The sequence below is a fragment of the Python bivittatus genome, unplaced genomic scaffold (assembly GCF_059951505.1).
Source record: "Python bivittatus isolate LINGU-HERP-01145 unplaced genomic scaffold, Pbiv_v1 ctg000350_np1212, whole genome shotgun sequence".
In the NCBI taxonomy this organism is placed as follows: Eukaryota; Metazoa; Chordata; class Lepidosauria; order Squamata; family Pythonidae; genus Python; species Python bivittatus.
In genome coordinates this window covers 39,627,386-39,643,071 of record NW_028277074.1, presented here as the reverse complement: position 1 = coordinate 39,643,071, position 15,686 = coordinate 39,627,386, and the positions used below count along the sequence as shown (strand labels likewise).

The 15,686-nt window shown below is 36.4% G+C and overlaps 1 protein-coding gene across 1 annotated transcript in view; it reads right to left on the bottom strand.

Annotated features, from left to right (window-relative positions):
• The window catches only part of DHRSX (dehydrogenase/reductase X-linked), a 122,542-nt gene that overhangs the window by 16,049 nt on the left and 90,807 nt on the right, over positions 1–15,686 (bottom strand). The window contains exon 8 of the mRNA XM_088144464.1: positions 6,905–7,112. Within this exon, the coding sequence (XP_088000590.1) occupies positions 6,905–7,112 (208 nt within the window). The remainder of the gene's footprint in view (positions 1–6,904; positions 7,113–15,686) is intronic.

Sequence of the window (15,686 nt, the reverse complement as noted above, 5' to 3'; positions counted from 1 at the left end):
AGAGTTTTTTTGCAGTGAAGACCAAGTGCTAAGCATGCAAAAGCTAATTGAATAGTGTTTAATAATACAAATACACATAAGAGCATCTTTGGAATAATTAAATTCAACCTGTTGGGAATTTTATATCAAGCACCCTTTATCAATTCTTCTCCACTGTCTAATTTCTTGTTTAAAGTGTGTCCAGATGAATAGGGTCTCACATATACATATAGATTTACAGGGAGACCTGCTTAGCACCCAGTAGTTCACTTACTAAACCACAGTGGAACAAGCATTTTTATATGTGCAATACTTTTAGAGTGAAGAAGAAAACCAGATCAGAATATTATTGCTAATAATAATGCTTCCATACTAAGCTCTCTGCCCATATTATTATACTACGGTATTTTTCCAGCTATAAATAGTAGTATCCATAATTCTAAGCCCCTGTAATATTCTGGTTCGGGAAAATATTGTAATAAATATATTCAGCATAAACTAAATTTGAGCAGATTATTTACCCACATCCTAGCTCACAGGAAAATGATTTAGCTCATGAAAGATGATTTTTGAAAAAGATTGAATCTACATGAGATATTTGGAAGCTCCCTTGGTCCAGCATTGGTACATATAATTTGGTATTGTCTATACCACAGGCAGGAAACTTCTGGAAACCAGGAATTGCATTCAGTGTTTATTGGGGCAAGAATGGATGGACTGATGAGGAGAAACAGGAAAATAGGAAAACAATATTTTCTGGTTTGTTCACTTGAGAGATACATTGCTATTTTTTGTGAATTTCCCACCTCCAGATGATGGGAAACTACTAATGTTTTTCAGCAATTGTACTAGTGAATTTTGGAGAGGGCCCAAAGGGCCACGCTAAGGGTTGGGGGTTATGTGTTTAGATTGTGTATTGCAATTTACAATGACCGGCAGTGATGGTAGGATTTCAATCAGGAATCTTAACCAACTCTAGCTGAAGAGGTTAGAGAGTGAACCAAGACCATCTGCATGCAAACGTATGCAACAGGAATGAGCAATAGTTCTTTTCCATGTAAACAACAGGAATCAATAGGTTATAAAATCTGTTGCTGATTATATAATTATTAAACTATATTATATAATTATGTTAAACAATCTGTTAACAATAGATAAAAGCCCAAATCCAAAGGACATCAAAAATCTCACATCTTTGTATAATTGACATAGTTTGTGACCTTAATTTGTTACCTAAATGTTACAATCACTCTGCATTTGTAGCTCTGTTACTAATTTTTAATCAGTAATTTTTAATATTAATGTGAGAGCCAGAATAGTGCAGTAGTTAAAGGTACCAGGCCAGAAACCAGGAGAGCAGGAGTTCTAGTCCCACCTTAGGTCCAAAGCCAGCTGGGTGACCTTGGTGGGTCACTCCCTCTCAGCCCTAGGAAGGAAGCAAGGGCAAACTACTTTTGAAAAACTTTGCCAAGAAAACTACATGGATTTGTCAAGACTTACTTAAAGACAAAAACAACAACAATACAGATCTAATTTATACAGTATTTTTCAGAGAGAATAAATAAGAAGAGAAGTTGCTGACTGAAGAAATATACAGTATACACTGAAGAATATACTATGTTTGCTAATCTCAAAGAAAGTGTTAACTTTGGAAATGCTGTACACAAACACTGTTACAAGAATTAAGGCTTGATTTCAGTCGATATGAGAAAAAAACTTTGCAGGAAAGGTGAGTTCTGAACAGAAAGTAGAAGAATTGTTTGATTAAATGGATGCAGTGTCTGAATATAGTAATAGAGATGCGACAGTGGAAATTCAAAGGAAGAATATTCAATTTACTTCAAAGACTATACTCAAAATTGGTATAAGATGTTTTACTGTTGGTATATCACTCCAGCAAAAATAAACAATTCTTTATCCAAAAAATGTTGAAAATGTTACAAACAGGTTGGATTTTTAAAAATATATATATGGTAGAAGTAGTAAAGCCTAACAATGCTGGAAAGTGATTCATTGTAGAATTGAACAAATTTTGAAAATTGTAATCCCACTACAACCCAAGGTGTTCTTATTAAATTTCACTAAACCATATATTCCTTCAAAATATACTAAATTAGAATTATATATATTAACGGCTGCAAGGATTCTATATGGTTTTATTGGAAAAGATTTCTGATTTCCTCTTTGGAAGAATAGCAAACTAAACTGGGAGAACAAAACTGGTGAATGTGCAGCTATGGTAAAACTGACAGTATATATTCATAATTTAATTTAAGCAGGAATGGCTCCCCTCTATATGACACATTACACAGCAAGGCAGATTCAGACATTTGGTATATGGCTTCTAGGAAAAGAATCAAGAGATGAATTAAAAACAACAGATGAAATGACTTAAACAGATATAAGTAATAAACTCCAATGTTTAATATTAAATATTAAAGTTAGCATAAATATTTAAGTAGTGGTTAGTGGCTGGGGAAAAAGAAGGGGAGGGAAGGCGAGAATGTGTCACCAAACTTCCCCTTCACAGTGTTTTCACTTATGTTCTATTTTTCAATTTTCAATTTGCCTTTTGTATTTTTATTCTTTATTCTTTGGTACTTTTTAACCTTATGCAGATTGGTCGGTCGGTCGGTCTGTCTGTCTATCTCGCACACATATAAAAGTATTTCATGATCTGTAACTGAATTTATTTGTTCCATCTCTGTTTTATATTCTTTCAAAAGTATGTAACAATAACATGGGTTGGGGGAGAGAAGAAAAAAAAGTAGAAGGAAGGCAACTTTCAGACATGAAGAAAACTAAGGCAGAGTGAGCAGAGTTGGTTAACATAACGGGAGACTTATGAGGAACCTGGGAAGAGAAAGGTGGAGCAACCCCATAACTTTCTTGCCTGTAATCAAAGTGCTTCCACTCCAAGACAGCAACATATTATATATCCAATCCATATTTTCTGAGGGTTTTCTCTGAGAAAACGGTTCCTTGATTTGTGGGACAGATTTCCTGCAGCTTCCATTTTCTCATCACAATGCTAAAATTTATTTCTTGGCACAGACTCTTTTCAGTTTAAATTCCTACATGATAAATTCTCTCCTCCTGAATTTTCCTGATGGAAGCTCTATACAGTTTTCAGGGAACTAAATCAGAGGTTACAAAATTTACTACTGTATTTACTTTTCGTCTTACAGAAGCAATTTTCATGGCAACATGAGCATTTATCTTGTGCTCAGTTATTACGTGGAGGACAACAGTGCATTAGATGAACAGAATACCTGCAGGCAGGTAAGGCAGATTTAATTTAGTTGTTGACTTGCACTCCTATGTTTTATTCTGTCAAGATAACAGGTACTTCACTGGAAATATAAAGAGAGAGGCAGTATAGAAAATAGCATAAGCAGCAGCAGCCACAATTTTTAATAACGGTTTGATTCCACTTTGATGAAACCAATTGTTTATTTTGGCACATGGGTAAAGCAGAATGGCACAAAGAACACTTGAAGCACATTTTCAGTTGCTTGATAGGACACGCCACATCCTTTATACAGTGGGGCAAAAAAGTATTTAGTCAGCCACCAATTGTGCAAGTTCTCCCACTTAAAAAGATGAGAGAGGCCTGTAATTTTCATCATAGGTATACCTCAACTATGAGAGACAAAATGGGAAAAAAAATCCAGAAAATCACATTGTCTGATTTTTAAAAAAATTATTTGCAAATCATGGTGGAAAATAAGTATTTGGTCAATATCAAAAGTTCATCTCAATACTTTGTTATATATCCTTTGCTGGCAATGACAGAGGTCAAACATTTTCTGTAAGTCTTCACAAGGTTTTCACACACTGTTGCTGGTATTTTGGCCCATTCCTCCATGCAGATCTCCTCTAGAGCAGTGATGTTTTGGGGCTGTCGCTGGGCAACACAGACTTTGCCCAACTCAACTCCCTCCAAAGGTTTTCCATGGGGTTGAGTTCTGGAGACTGGCTAGGCCACTCCAGGACCTTGAAATGCTTCTTACGAAGCCACTCCTTCATTGCCCGGGCGGTGTGTTTGGGATCACTGTCATGCTGAAAGACCCAGCCACGTTTCATCTTCAATGCCCTTGCTGATGGAAGGAGGTGTTCACTCAAAATCTCACGATATATGGCCCCATTCATTCTTTCCTTTACATGGATCAGTCGTCCTGGTCCCTTTGCAGAGAAACAGCCCCAAAGCATGATGTTTCCACCCCCATGCTTCACAGTAGGTATGGTGTTCTTTGGATGCAACTCAGCATTCTCTCTCCTCCAAACACAACAAGTTGAGTTTAGACCAAAACATTCTACTTTGGTTTCATTTGACCATATGACATTCTCCCAATCCTCTTCTGGATCATTCAAATGCTCTCTAGCAAACTTCAGACAGGCCTGGACATGTACTGGCTTAAGCAGGGGGACACATCTGGCACTGCAGGATTTGAGTCCCTGGCAGCATAGTGTGTTACTGATGGTAGCCTTTGTTACTTTGGTCCCAGCTCTCTGCAGGTCATTCACTAGGTCCCCCCATGTGGTTCTGGGATTTTTGCTCACCGTTCTTGTGATCATTTTGACCCCACAGGGTGAGATCTTGCATGGAGCCCCAGATCGAGGGAGATTTCAGTGGTCTTGTATGTCTTCCATTTTCTAATTATTGCTCCCACAGTTGATTTCTTCACACCAAGCTGCTTGCCTATTGCAGATTCAGTCTTCCCAGCCTGGTGCAGGTCTACAATTTTGTTTCTGGTGTTCTTCAACAGCTCTTTGGTCTTGGCCATAGTGGAGTTTGGAGTGTGACTGTTTGAGGTTGTGGACAGGTGTCTTTTATACTGATAACAAGGTCAAACAGGTGCCATTACTACAGGTAACAAGTGGAGGACAGAGGAGTCTCTTAAAGAAGTAGTTACAGGTCTGTGAGAGCCAGACATCTTGCTTGTTTGTAGGTGACCAAATACTTATTTTCCACCATGATTTGCAAATAAATTCTTTAAAAATCAGACAATGTGATTTTCTGGATTTTTTTTCTCATTTTGTGTCTCACAGTTGAGGTATACCTATGATGAAAATTACAGGCCTCTCTCATCTTTTTAAGTGGGAGAACTTGCACAATTGGTGGGTGACTAAATACTTTTTTGCCCCACTGTATTTCAAAAGAAAAGGAATGTCAGCAGGTAAGGCAATTTTTTTGTAATGCCTCTGAATGCAAATACAGAAAGCAACAGGGTTTGGTTTTTTAAACAGATTTTCCCCACAAAATCCATTTCTACTGTATTACTAATCACTTTTTTATAACAAGTAAATACACCTGAGAAACAGAAAATGTAATTAGACAATTAAGGTTTCTCTGTGTGGTTGTTTTAACACAGTTCTATCAGCAGCCAAAATGCTCATTCTCTAATCTGCAGCATTTCCAAGAGGATATATCCTTTATTTGTCAAAATGTCCCTTGTGGAGAACCACAGAAAGTGCAACTGACTTATAATTAAAACCTCAAAAGGGGTATATTGCAGGTACCATTTCACTGGGGAAGACAGACAACCGTGTTTCCTACATAAAACCAAAAAGGAAAAAAAAAAAGTTGATCAATTTTATTGACTAAAATGTATCCATGGGATTCTGACCAAAAGTCTTTGGTCAAATTTGCTATTCATCTTTCATGAGAAGTTAAAGCCTTAAATTAATAAAATAGTATTAATATTGCATTACATAATATTGACATAGTAATAATATAAGGTATCATTGCAACCAAAACTCTTCACATGAACTATTTAAAGAAAATGGTACACTAATGCAAACAACAAGTTTTTATTTATGTATTTAGTTTTAGATTTCTATTTCGATTTCAGAAGCTGAGGGCATACTGCATACACACTACCTCTACTGAAAGTAACCCTGCGTAATAGGTTGAGCAGAGAATGAATGAATAGCCCAAAATCATCCAGTGAGTTTCCTTGCCTTGAAGCTGGACTTGAACTTGGGTTTCTTTGATCTTAGTTCACCGCCATAGCTATTATATCCTGGGAGTTCTCTTTCACTAGAATATATGGCAAGTTCTGGCTTGCAAAATTTTCACCTGGGGCAGAGAAGAACTAAACATAATTGCAGCCTTCCAGATCAAGCTGCTCAGGGAATGAATATTTCTAGTTGTAATTCACTAGAATTACCATTCATCATATCCCTTCTCCCTAGATTCTTTGTGTTTGCTCCAACATGAAGACAGGTTATGCCAAATGCCTCCCTGGTAGCACAGACCCTTTGGGCCATCTCGGCCATTCCACTTGTTTGCCACTCACACTATCAAAGATGAAGGTCTGATTACAAAGGCTCCTGGGTCTTTTCTATTTTGATATTGAGAATGCTCAAAAGTGACACCTAAAGGTTAACTGGCACCTACCACTATGCTGGTCAGCCTTTATAGCACTGAACCTAGGAAGTAGTCTCACTCAGGTATAATGATGCTGACAATCTGTGTTGAGTTTTAGCCACACTTAGCTGGAAATCTTGCACTAGTTCTAAATAGTCTTTTATCAAATTTTCACTGAAATTTTCAAGTGAAGGATACTGTAGGAATCTCAGAGCTATAAAAGTGGAAGCAAAGCTGGCTAGCTATGCTAGAACTGTGCTTTGCATGGTGTTTGAGGGACTACAGCAATATGCAAGGAATACCTCTGAGCTGCTGGGGATGAATGGAATTTGTTGGAGACTTGCTGTGATCAGTGGGTCCCCAATAGATCCTCACTGTGTTAGATTAACTTCTTGGGGCAAGTATGTCCCTCACTTACATTGACAGAAAACCACAAGAAAAATAGAGGAGGTGTGTAAAAGGTACAATAAATACTAAAAATCAGAGAATACATCATTAACAACATACAAAAAGATTGATGGCATGTGGAACCATTAAAATATTTCCAAGTACCTTTAAGATGAGCCAGCCTATCATCCACTTGACTATTTTCAGTGCCCAGCAGAGATTCTGGTAGAGATCAGTATTTACTAGTCCAGGATCTACAGCATTAGCCGTCACGTGGCTCCCTTCTAACGTCAGGAGATGTTGCAGTCGATAGCTGAATAATACAAGGGCAAGTTTGCTTTGAGCATAAGCTCCGTAGGGTGAATACAAGCAACTGTACATGGGAAAAAAGAAGAATCATATAAAAATAAATATAATTTCAGAAGGTAGCACAGTTCTCAGATACTTGCTTGTGGTAACTTATGAAAGGGAATTATGAATTATGAAAAGGAAATGTCGGGCCTAGCCCAAGGAAGGCCAAGAGACCATGCAGAATCAATCCAGCAAGGTTTATTAGCTACAACCCCTTAACAAGAATGTTCCCAGACTGAAACCAGTTCCCAGACTCAGCCAGTTCACACCGATGGATTTTCTTAGGGAGGTGCCAGTCTCCTCCGCTTATCTCTTCCTCGCTCCTCTGGAGATGAGAGCACCTTCTTTACTCCCCTCCCACCATTCCAGTCCATCACAGGAAATTATGAAAAGCTGCAACACAGCAGGAAGACTCTCCATAATCACTTATTATCTTGCTGGAACCAATGTACCCTATACTGAGTGATTTATGAAAAATGTTTGAGAAAAATTACTATAAACCAGAGGTGGGCAACCTTTGGCAACTAGGGACCTTACTGAAGACTTGGGAAGAGACCGAGTGGATCAAGCTTTCCTTGGTTTCAGGAAAGAGTTCTAGGAAGCCTGTTATAAGACCTGCAATTTTAATTTATCTTTTGCATAAAAATAGTAAAAAATGATGCCACCATTTCTCACAACAGTTGTCAAAGGAGACTCCAGAAGCTACAGGGGATGATCACATGCAGCTGTGGGCCATAAGTTTTCAGCCTCTACTGTAGACTATAATCAAAAAGTGTCTCAAAGCACTATCTCACACTAACAATTTTTTTTAAGGTATATATTTTGTGAGTTTACCCCTTTTAAAGTTTGTTAGTGTTTAAAGGTACTACTAGATTCCTTCTGATTTCTGGCTAACATAGACTGACATGTCTGTCCTCCTACAATATAGATTGCAGTACAAGCCAAAAAACCCTGTTCTTCTTTAGAGTATTAGAATGAAAAACTCAGAATACCATATATGATTCTATTTTCTCTGATTTCCAGAAATCCAATCTTGCTTCTAATACAGACAGTCCCATGCTATAGGGTTTACAAGCCAGTCCTGTGGCAATTATCTACTGTACATTAAACAGTAAGTATGCTTTGAATGAGAGCCAGTTTAGTGTAGTACAGTGATTAAAGGCACCGAACTAGAAACCAGGAGACTGTGAGTTCCAGTTCCGCCTTAGGTACAAAGGCAGCTGGGTGATTTTGGGCCTGTCACTCTCAGCCCCAGGAAGAAGACCATGGCAAGCCACTGCTGAAAATCTTAGCCAAGAAAACTGCAGAAACTCCTCCAGGCAATTGCGAGGAATCAACACTGACTTGAAGGCACACACACAGCTTTAAATACAATGGAGAACAAAGTAAACATGAATATAGGATAAAAACAATTTTCCACAGTAACATAATTTACATTAAAGAATGTTGACGTGGGCTGAGTAACTCAGAAATGATAAGGTCTAATTTTTTATATATTCATTTCAAATCACCTTCCTAGAAATGTATAAATCTTCTGTTCAAATAGTATTGAACATGCCAGTGTTAAGAATGGGAAATTTCAGTAGGACTCGGAAGATTGCCATTCTTGAGCCACAACACTCAAGTGTTAATGTGAAACTTAATCTAATTCATGTTTTATTGTGCAGACATATGATTGCAAAGCCATGAGTCATCAATTAGCACATTACTGGGTTTGGCTTTTTTTCATGCATATTTAATACATGGCTTATAGTACTTGGTACACACCCTGTGATCAGATCCCCAAATGCCCATATTGAATGCATCTGATTATGATGTCACTGAAGTAGTGTAATTATAAGAACTTCTTCAACATTAATAATGAATAAAATTGGAGAAGGTCAGCACAGGCTTATGCGATGAGAAAGGCACTCAAGAGATCACATTTAGAGAAAAACTAGAAAATCTATCTGGTATTTAGACTTAATAAACTGTTGCCTGTTTATTACTATTGTATTTATTTAATATGAAAATGAGGATTTCATATAACTACCTGGAGATGGTGATCCTTATACTTTTGCTGTTAAGAACAGAAGATGGGAAAGTCTGGCACTGACAGGACTATCTATCTATCTATCTATCTATCTATCTATCTATCTATCTATCTATCTATCTATCTATCTATCTATCTATCTCCCATGTTTCCTTTGTGTATAGGGAGACAATCATACATTCAGACTCACATGGGCAAAATTTGGTTGCATTATTATTATTGATGCTATTATTTTATTTAAGGGATATAAATTAAGCACACAAATATAATTTATCTCCTGTTCTATTTATAGAATTCTGTTTTCTGTTTTTTTTTCCATTTGGGTTTCCTTGTTAAACTGTTAAACATTTCTCCCATTAACTGCCCATCAGCTACGATATTTGTCAGGAAGAAATAGATGTGATTGCATTATGTATCTGCTGGATAAGACACACTCATTTAATAACAATTCAGATTGGTGATTATAAAAATACGAAAATGCAAGGCGCTGCGAGAGTAAGAACGAATGTTTTAATCTTATGCTTAGCTAACTTATTCTTATACTATTGTATATGAGTTAATCAACTAAGATTTACTACCACTTAGTCTTACTCTTCTAAAACAGCAGGGAATACAACATATTGTAGCATTGGTACAATATTGTACCAATTGGGGTAGCAACTGGTGCTAGCATATTGTATCATTGGTATGAATCTTCCAAATATAATATTAGGGTCTCTGGAATCAAACTTCTAGCCAATCCCAAAGGGCACCTCAAGGAGTGTCTGCAGTGAATGGTAAAAAAAAGTCAAAATGGAGGCCACAATGGTGTGATTAAAGCTCTGCCTTGTTTTTGTGTGTATCACAAAACACATGAAAACTGTATGAAGCTTCAATCGTGCCACTGTGGCCACCATCTTGACTTTTTGACCACAAGCTACAGACACCCTTACGCTGCTTTTATACCAATTCAGTATCCCCCAAAATATATACTGATAAAGATATATCTAAGTGATACCGCCTTCTCCCTTTGGCACACACAACCATGATGTGATAAAGTATGTGTTCAGATTAATAATGGATATAATTAACATGGTGCACTCAAAAAAAAAATCAGTTCCACTTTCTAGATCAGTGTTTTCAAACTTGGCAACTTTAAGATGTGTGGACTTCAACTCCCAGAATTGTTTGTATGTGCAAGAAAATTATTTATTCCTCTGTGGTGTTGATAGAGGTGAAGGAATTTTTATTATTGTAGGCCCTGCAGCAGCTTGAGGTAGAGCAGTGATTTTTGCTCTTTGCATTTTGAGATTAGCAAGTTTGAAGATGATAATGGGTCATCCAAAATGGATTATTTCTTATTTCCTATCTAAATCTTCTTGACTTAGAATCTGTTTCTGTTATGAGTGACGAGGCCAGTGTGTGTGTGTGTGTGTATGTAAAATAAAACTTAAGACATGAAATAGTGAAAACTATAAACATAATTATTGATATTTCTGCCATCACAGAAAATTCAATTACATGCAGGAGTCACACTTTTACCAAGATGCCAGTGCTTTGGTCAATATGGAAGCAAAAAGCTACTATGTGCTTGCCCTTCAGTAATATGAATAGAGTATTTTCAACAATGTTATATGGTGCATTGAACTGAGAAATAGTGACGTCTTCCAGTCAACAGTGCAATCCCGCATGATACAAGTCAAACTCTCCCTCTACAATCAGTCCCACAGTGTTATCACAGTGGACTGGCAAGCATTGCCTCTTCTTGTCACTATGTTGTTTTTGCAATAATCCTCTAAATATTAATTCAAGGCAGCAAATACAGTACAGCTTCAGAAGCAGTTCAATATATCTCTGCTTTGTGCTTCAGATGGTTTCTGTCCTTTCATTGGAGGAATTTTTGTCTCACCTCATTTTCTAGCTCTTGGCTTCCATTGTTACAAAGAGGTAGTAAGATTAAGTGTCCAATGCAGAATGGTTTGTAATATTAACTGAAATAGCTATTTAATGTGCACATTTTCCTGTATGTTTTTCAATCCAAAAAAGAAACTTCATCCTTAATGCTCAATTAAACAAGTCACTTCTTTTCACTTTCTCTCCCTCTTTCTCCTTCCAGAAGCTATTCTTGCTTCTATTACACCCAAGAATAAACATATTTTTGCACAAATTCCTTCTTCTCCTTTAACTGATGAAAAATTACATATGGTCGAGAGTATCTTGCACCATATCTTATGTTAGAATGGAACAACTCTCCTTATTTTGCCTGATACAGTACCTTGTACTTTAGGTGTTGTTTTCTCATGTTCCACTGAACACAAGGCTCAGCATTATATGTGAAAAAAGAATATAACATAACATTAATCTGAGTTGGTCTTCAATTACTGTTTCTTTTGTGTTATGTTCTTTTATTCATTTACCTATTGCTATTTAAAATGTACACATTATTAAGGAGAAACGGATGTATACTGATTGCCAGGTAGAATAAATACATCAAGGACTACTTCATGACAATTCTAACTTTCTGGAGGCCTTTTACCTATCCAGACTTTTGTTTGAGCTCCCTCTTTAGTGATATGTAATTGAGTAGAGCTTACAATTAGAGAGCTATAATTAAATTACTGCTGCCAGGAGTCAGGATTTTTTGGTTTGCAAAAACTTAGTATATATTTTTATATCAAGGACTAAAAATCTGGGTTGGTACTTGGAGATTGAGACGGTCACAATTATTTCCAGGCCCATAATGAGTTTTGAGAGCACTCTGTTCTGCCTGAAGACTGATAGTTCACTTATATATTAAGCTGGAACACACTGAAAAGTCAGTACAGCTTGTTCAGGTAAAGTGGACAGCAAAGCATGGAGTGACTGTTGATATTACTCCCACTTTACCAATGAGCAAAGTAGGTAAAGTAGGCAGCAAAGCTAGAATAAAGTTTTACGAGTGCTCCCACTTCACCTGCTCAAGCCAAACAGTGCGTGTGCACTAAGGCTGAGAATGGTCAAAACTCCTTCTAGCTTTCCCTTAGAGGCAAAGTGGCTTATTCATGCAGAGCTATACCAAGACCAAAGCACATTCTTAAAGGCAAAGCAGGAGCAAAATCCTGAACAAGTTTTGAAAGACTGCTAAACCCTTTAGCCATCTGTTGAAAAATCTGCCAACCACAGCAGTTTTTATTTTATATTTTTTAAAAAGTATTTTGTTAGTTTATTTATTTTATTTATACATCAAATTTGTCATCTCATTAAAAAGCAACTCTGGGAGGTTTACAGAAAAAATAAAATCAATTAAAATACAATATAAAAGCAGTTTTAAATAAATAATAGATTCCAAGAATTGATGGAATTGGCGAGTAGCTCAGGGAGCGTCATCAGGCGCCAGCCACGCCCAGGACTGTTTAGAGCTCTTATCGCCCCACACAAGTTGGCAGAGCCAGGTCTTTAGCCCTTTCTGGAAAGCCAGGAGGGTAGGCGCCCGCCACACCTCGGGAAGGAGAATATTCCAAAGGGTGGGGGAAATGGCAGAGAAGGGACTCCTCCTGGTGCTTTGCGTTATTTATTTAGCTTTATTCATGTGGGAGCTCACATAAATTTATCATTTTATGGGCAACAGTATCATAATGTTTGAGAACCTCCTTTTTAAACATAAAATCCTTCCACTTAGTTTCTCAATCTACTTTCCTCCAATTCTTATAAATAATCTAAACTGCAGAAACATCACACTGATAATAAAGGTATTTATTGCCAAAGCCATGGTATTCCCAGTTACGTTACATATCACTGTGAAACCTGGGCCAGCAGAAAGAATGAAGGCAAACTGATGCCTTTGAATTATGGTTCTAGTCAATTGTTGATAATACCTTGGACTGCAAAAAGAACCATTGATTCAACACTAGATGATGTAAAAGCAGACAGTTCACTGGAAGCACTAACAATGAAGCTAAAGCTTAAATATTTTGGACACATAATGCAAAGGTAAGAATTATTGGAGAAGCCCCTGATACTGAGAAAAGTTGAAAGCAATCTTCAAAGATTGACAAAGACAAGTTACTATCACTAATAATACAAGTATACCCATTCAGAGAAGCAGTTACTGACAGGGAATTATAGCAAAATTGTTTGCGAGTTGTCCAGAGTCACATATGTGAGATGGGTGGCTATATAAATCGGTAAAAATGAATGAAATGAAATGAAATGATGTCCAGTGAGTTACATGGAATCAGACTTGAGGCACAAAAAATCTATTAAGAATTAATCCAAGCCATTTTGCTATACACCTTCATAAAAACACTACATACAATAACAGTTCTTAATGCAAGTCCACATGTATTTGAAGATATTTAAATATCTTCTTAATAATTATGCCTATATTTGTGACATGCTACATATATTCCATCCTCTAGTGGCAATTTTGGCATCAGACTTCCAAATGCTTTGAAGAAGTTCAAACATAGAAGTCAGATATGTCTGTCTGATATCTTCTCTTTTATAAGTACTACTATGTTGAAATAATTTGTACTTAAATTGTACTTTAAACACTGATCATTAGGTAGAAATATACCTGTATTTAATTTCCTAGAGATATCTGTCAGGGAAGTAACTTACAGCAATAGTCACAGCTCTTACTACCTGTACAATTTGTGCAATTCTATTTTTGTTGCCAAGAAAATGTAATCTAGCTGCACACTAGATTACTCACACCGCCACTTGAAACCATTTCGGAGTAGAGTAGAATAAAAATACCAGGACTAAATAAATAGCTGACAATAGGTGTGGAACTCATTTGTCATTTTCTGCACACTACTCATACCTTACTGCTTAAATCTATAGCTTAGAAGTTACACAAACTTTGAAAATTAGTAATGTAAAAGGAGGAGCATTGATCTCTTATTTTTTGTTATATGAGAATAACATGAAATACTCATGGCAACTGCATGAAATTGACTGGTCTTTCGATTAAAATGGATGGAAAAAGACCTCCAGGCGAGACAACGGATTTTGCAGATAAATTGTTAGCACTATTGTCCTTAGTCTCCTAGTGACTGCGATGCATATCTATATAATTTTCTTTGCAACAATTCAGAAGTGATTGCCACTGTCTTTTTCTGGAATGCTTTTTCTGTTTCTTTAACTATATGTATAACCTGCTTTAAATAGTTTTGGGTGAAGAATACCATCATCAAATAAATAAATAGTGTTTTTCCCACAGTAGTTGCTTCTTCTTTTTTTAATCTTCATTTATGATTAAGTATACTTATATAAAATAGTGTTTTCCAGTTATTTGGCTTATTTTCTTTAAATGGTGTGTGTTCACACACATATACATGAACTTGTTTATTTATAAATGAATGCCAGACAGCAAAGAAAAGGAAATATTTACGGGTGTATTTACTGTCTGAATATAATGACAGTACTCCTACAACAACGGGTGAGCAGCCAGATCTGTTCTACTTATGAAGTCTGCTAGATACTTGCTTCTAACCAGTAGTGGAAAAATTGCTAAAAAGAGACTTGTTCTTCTCTTCTATGGAATGAGCCACACTTAATTTCAAATGAGCCTTCATATATATTGAATTAATTTGACAGAGAGCTTCTTGAAGTAGTTGTCCTTCAACAGAACAGCATAGCCATAGTCATGTATGGTATGATTGTGAGTGATTGCTGCTAGTTTTCCTAACATATTGCTTGCACTCAGTTATCAACATCACTATAGTCATCGAACAGCAATTGCTTCCTTAGATCACAAGGCAGAATATATGTATGGTTGTTGTTTTTTTAAATAAATCAGTCTCTTAATATAATACTTTGCAATGTTTATGAATCACAGCTATCTAAGTGGTCTTTAGTTTCATAGTGATCACAGCACATATGGAATTATTATCTGGTTTACTTCTTCTGTAACTACGTTACATTATATACATGCACACACTTTTAAAAATTTTTTGCTCTTGTCATCTTTCTTGATATGCAGGCATTTCTCCTCTTTGATATATTCAACTACTCTCCTCTCTATTGAAGTGGAGTTAGAATATAGCTCAAGATTTCATCTCACCTTTTGCCTTTTCCCCCTCCCTATCTATCTTTCATCTTGCCTCTAATCCTACTTAAATCCCCATCTTCTACATAAGCTATTTTAAATTCTGGATGTTATTTTTCACACTACCATTATCTTCTACAGCTTTGCAATCTTAGAGCTCTCTGTTCTGCTTCTGTTGCTAAGTACAAACAACTGAAGTTGGCTAGTTCTTCCAGTTTATTTTCTTTCCTTCTTAATATAACAGCATCTTCCTGCCCTTATAAAATACTGTAACAATGAAGTAAAGAATATTATTTATTTCATTCCATAAATCAGCCTTGTTCAAATTCTGGGTACAATATTTTTCATAATCAGTCTTTAACCTTGCTTTAATCACTTTTTTTTTTAAGGTACAGGATTATGATTAGTCTATTTGCTTTGTGAGTTCTATAAAAATGAATAAATTCAAATCTATCAACATGTAAAAATATAAAATTGTTCTTGTATTCCCCCACCCCACCCTGCTGAAGATTCCTGCCTCCATATAGACCAAGCTTCATTAAGGTCATGATGAA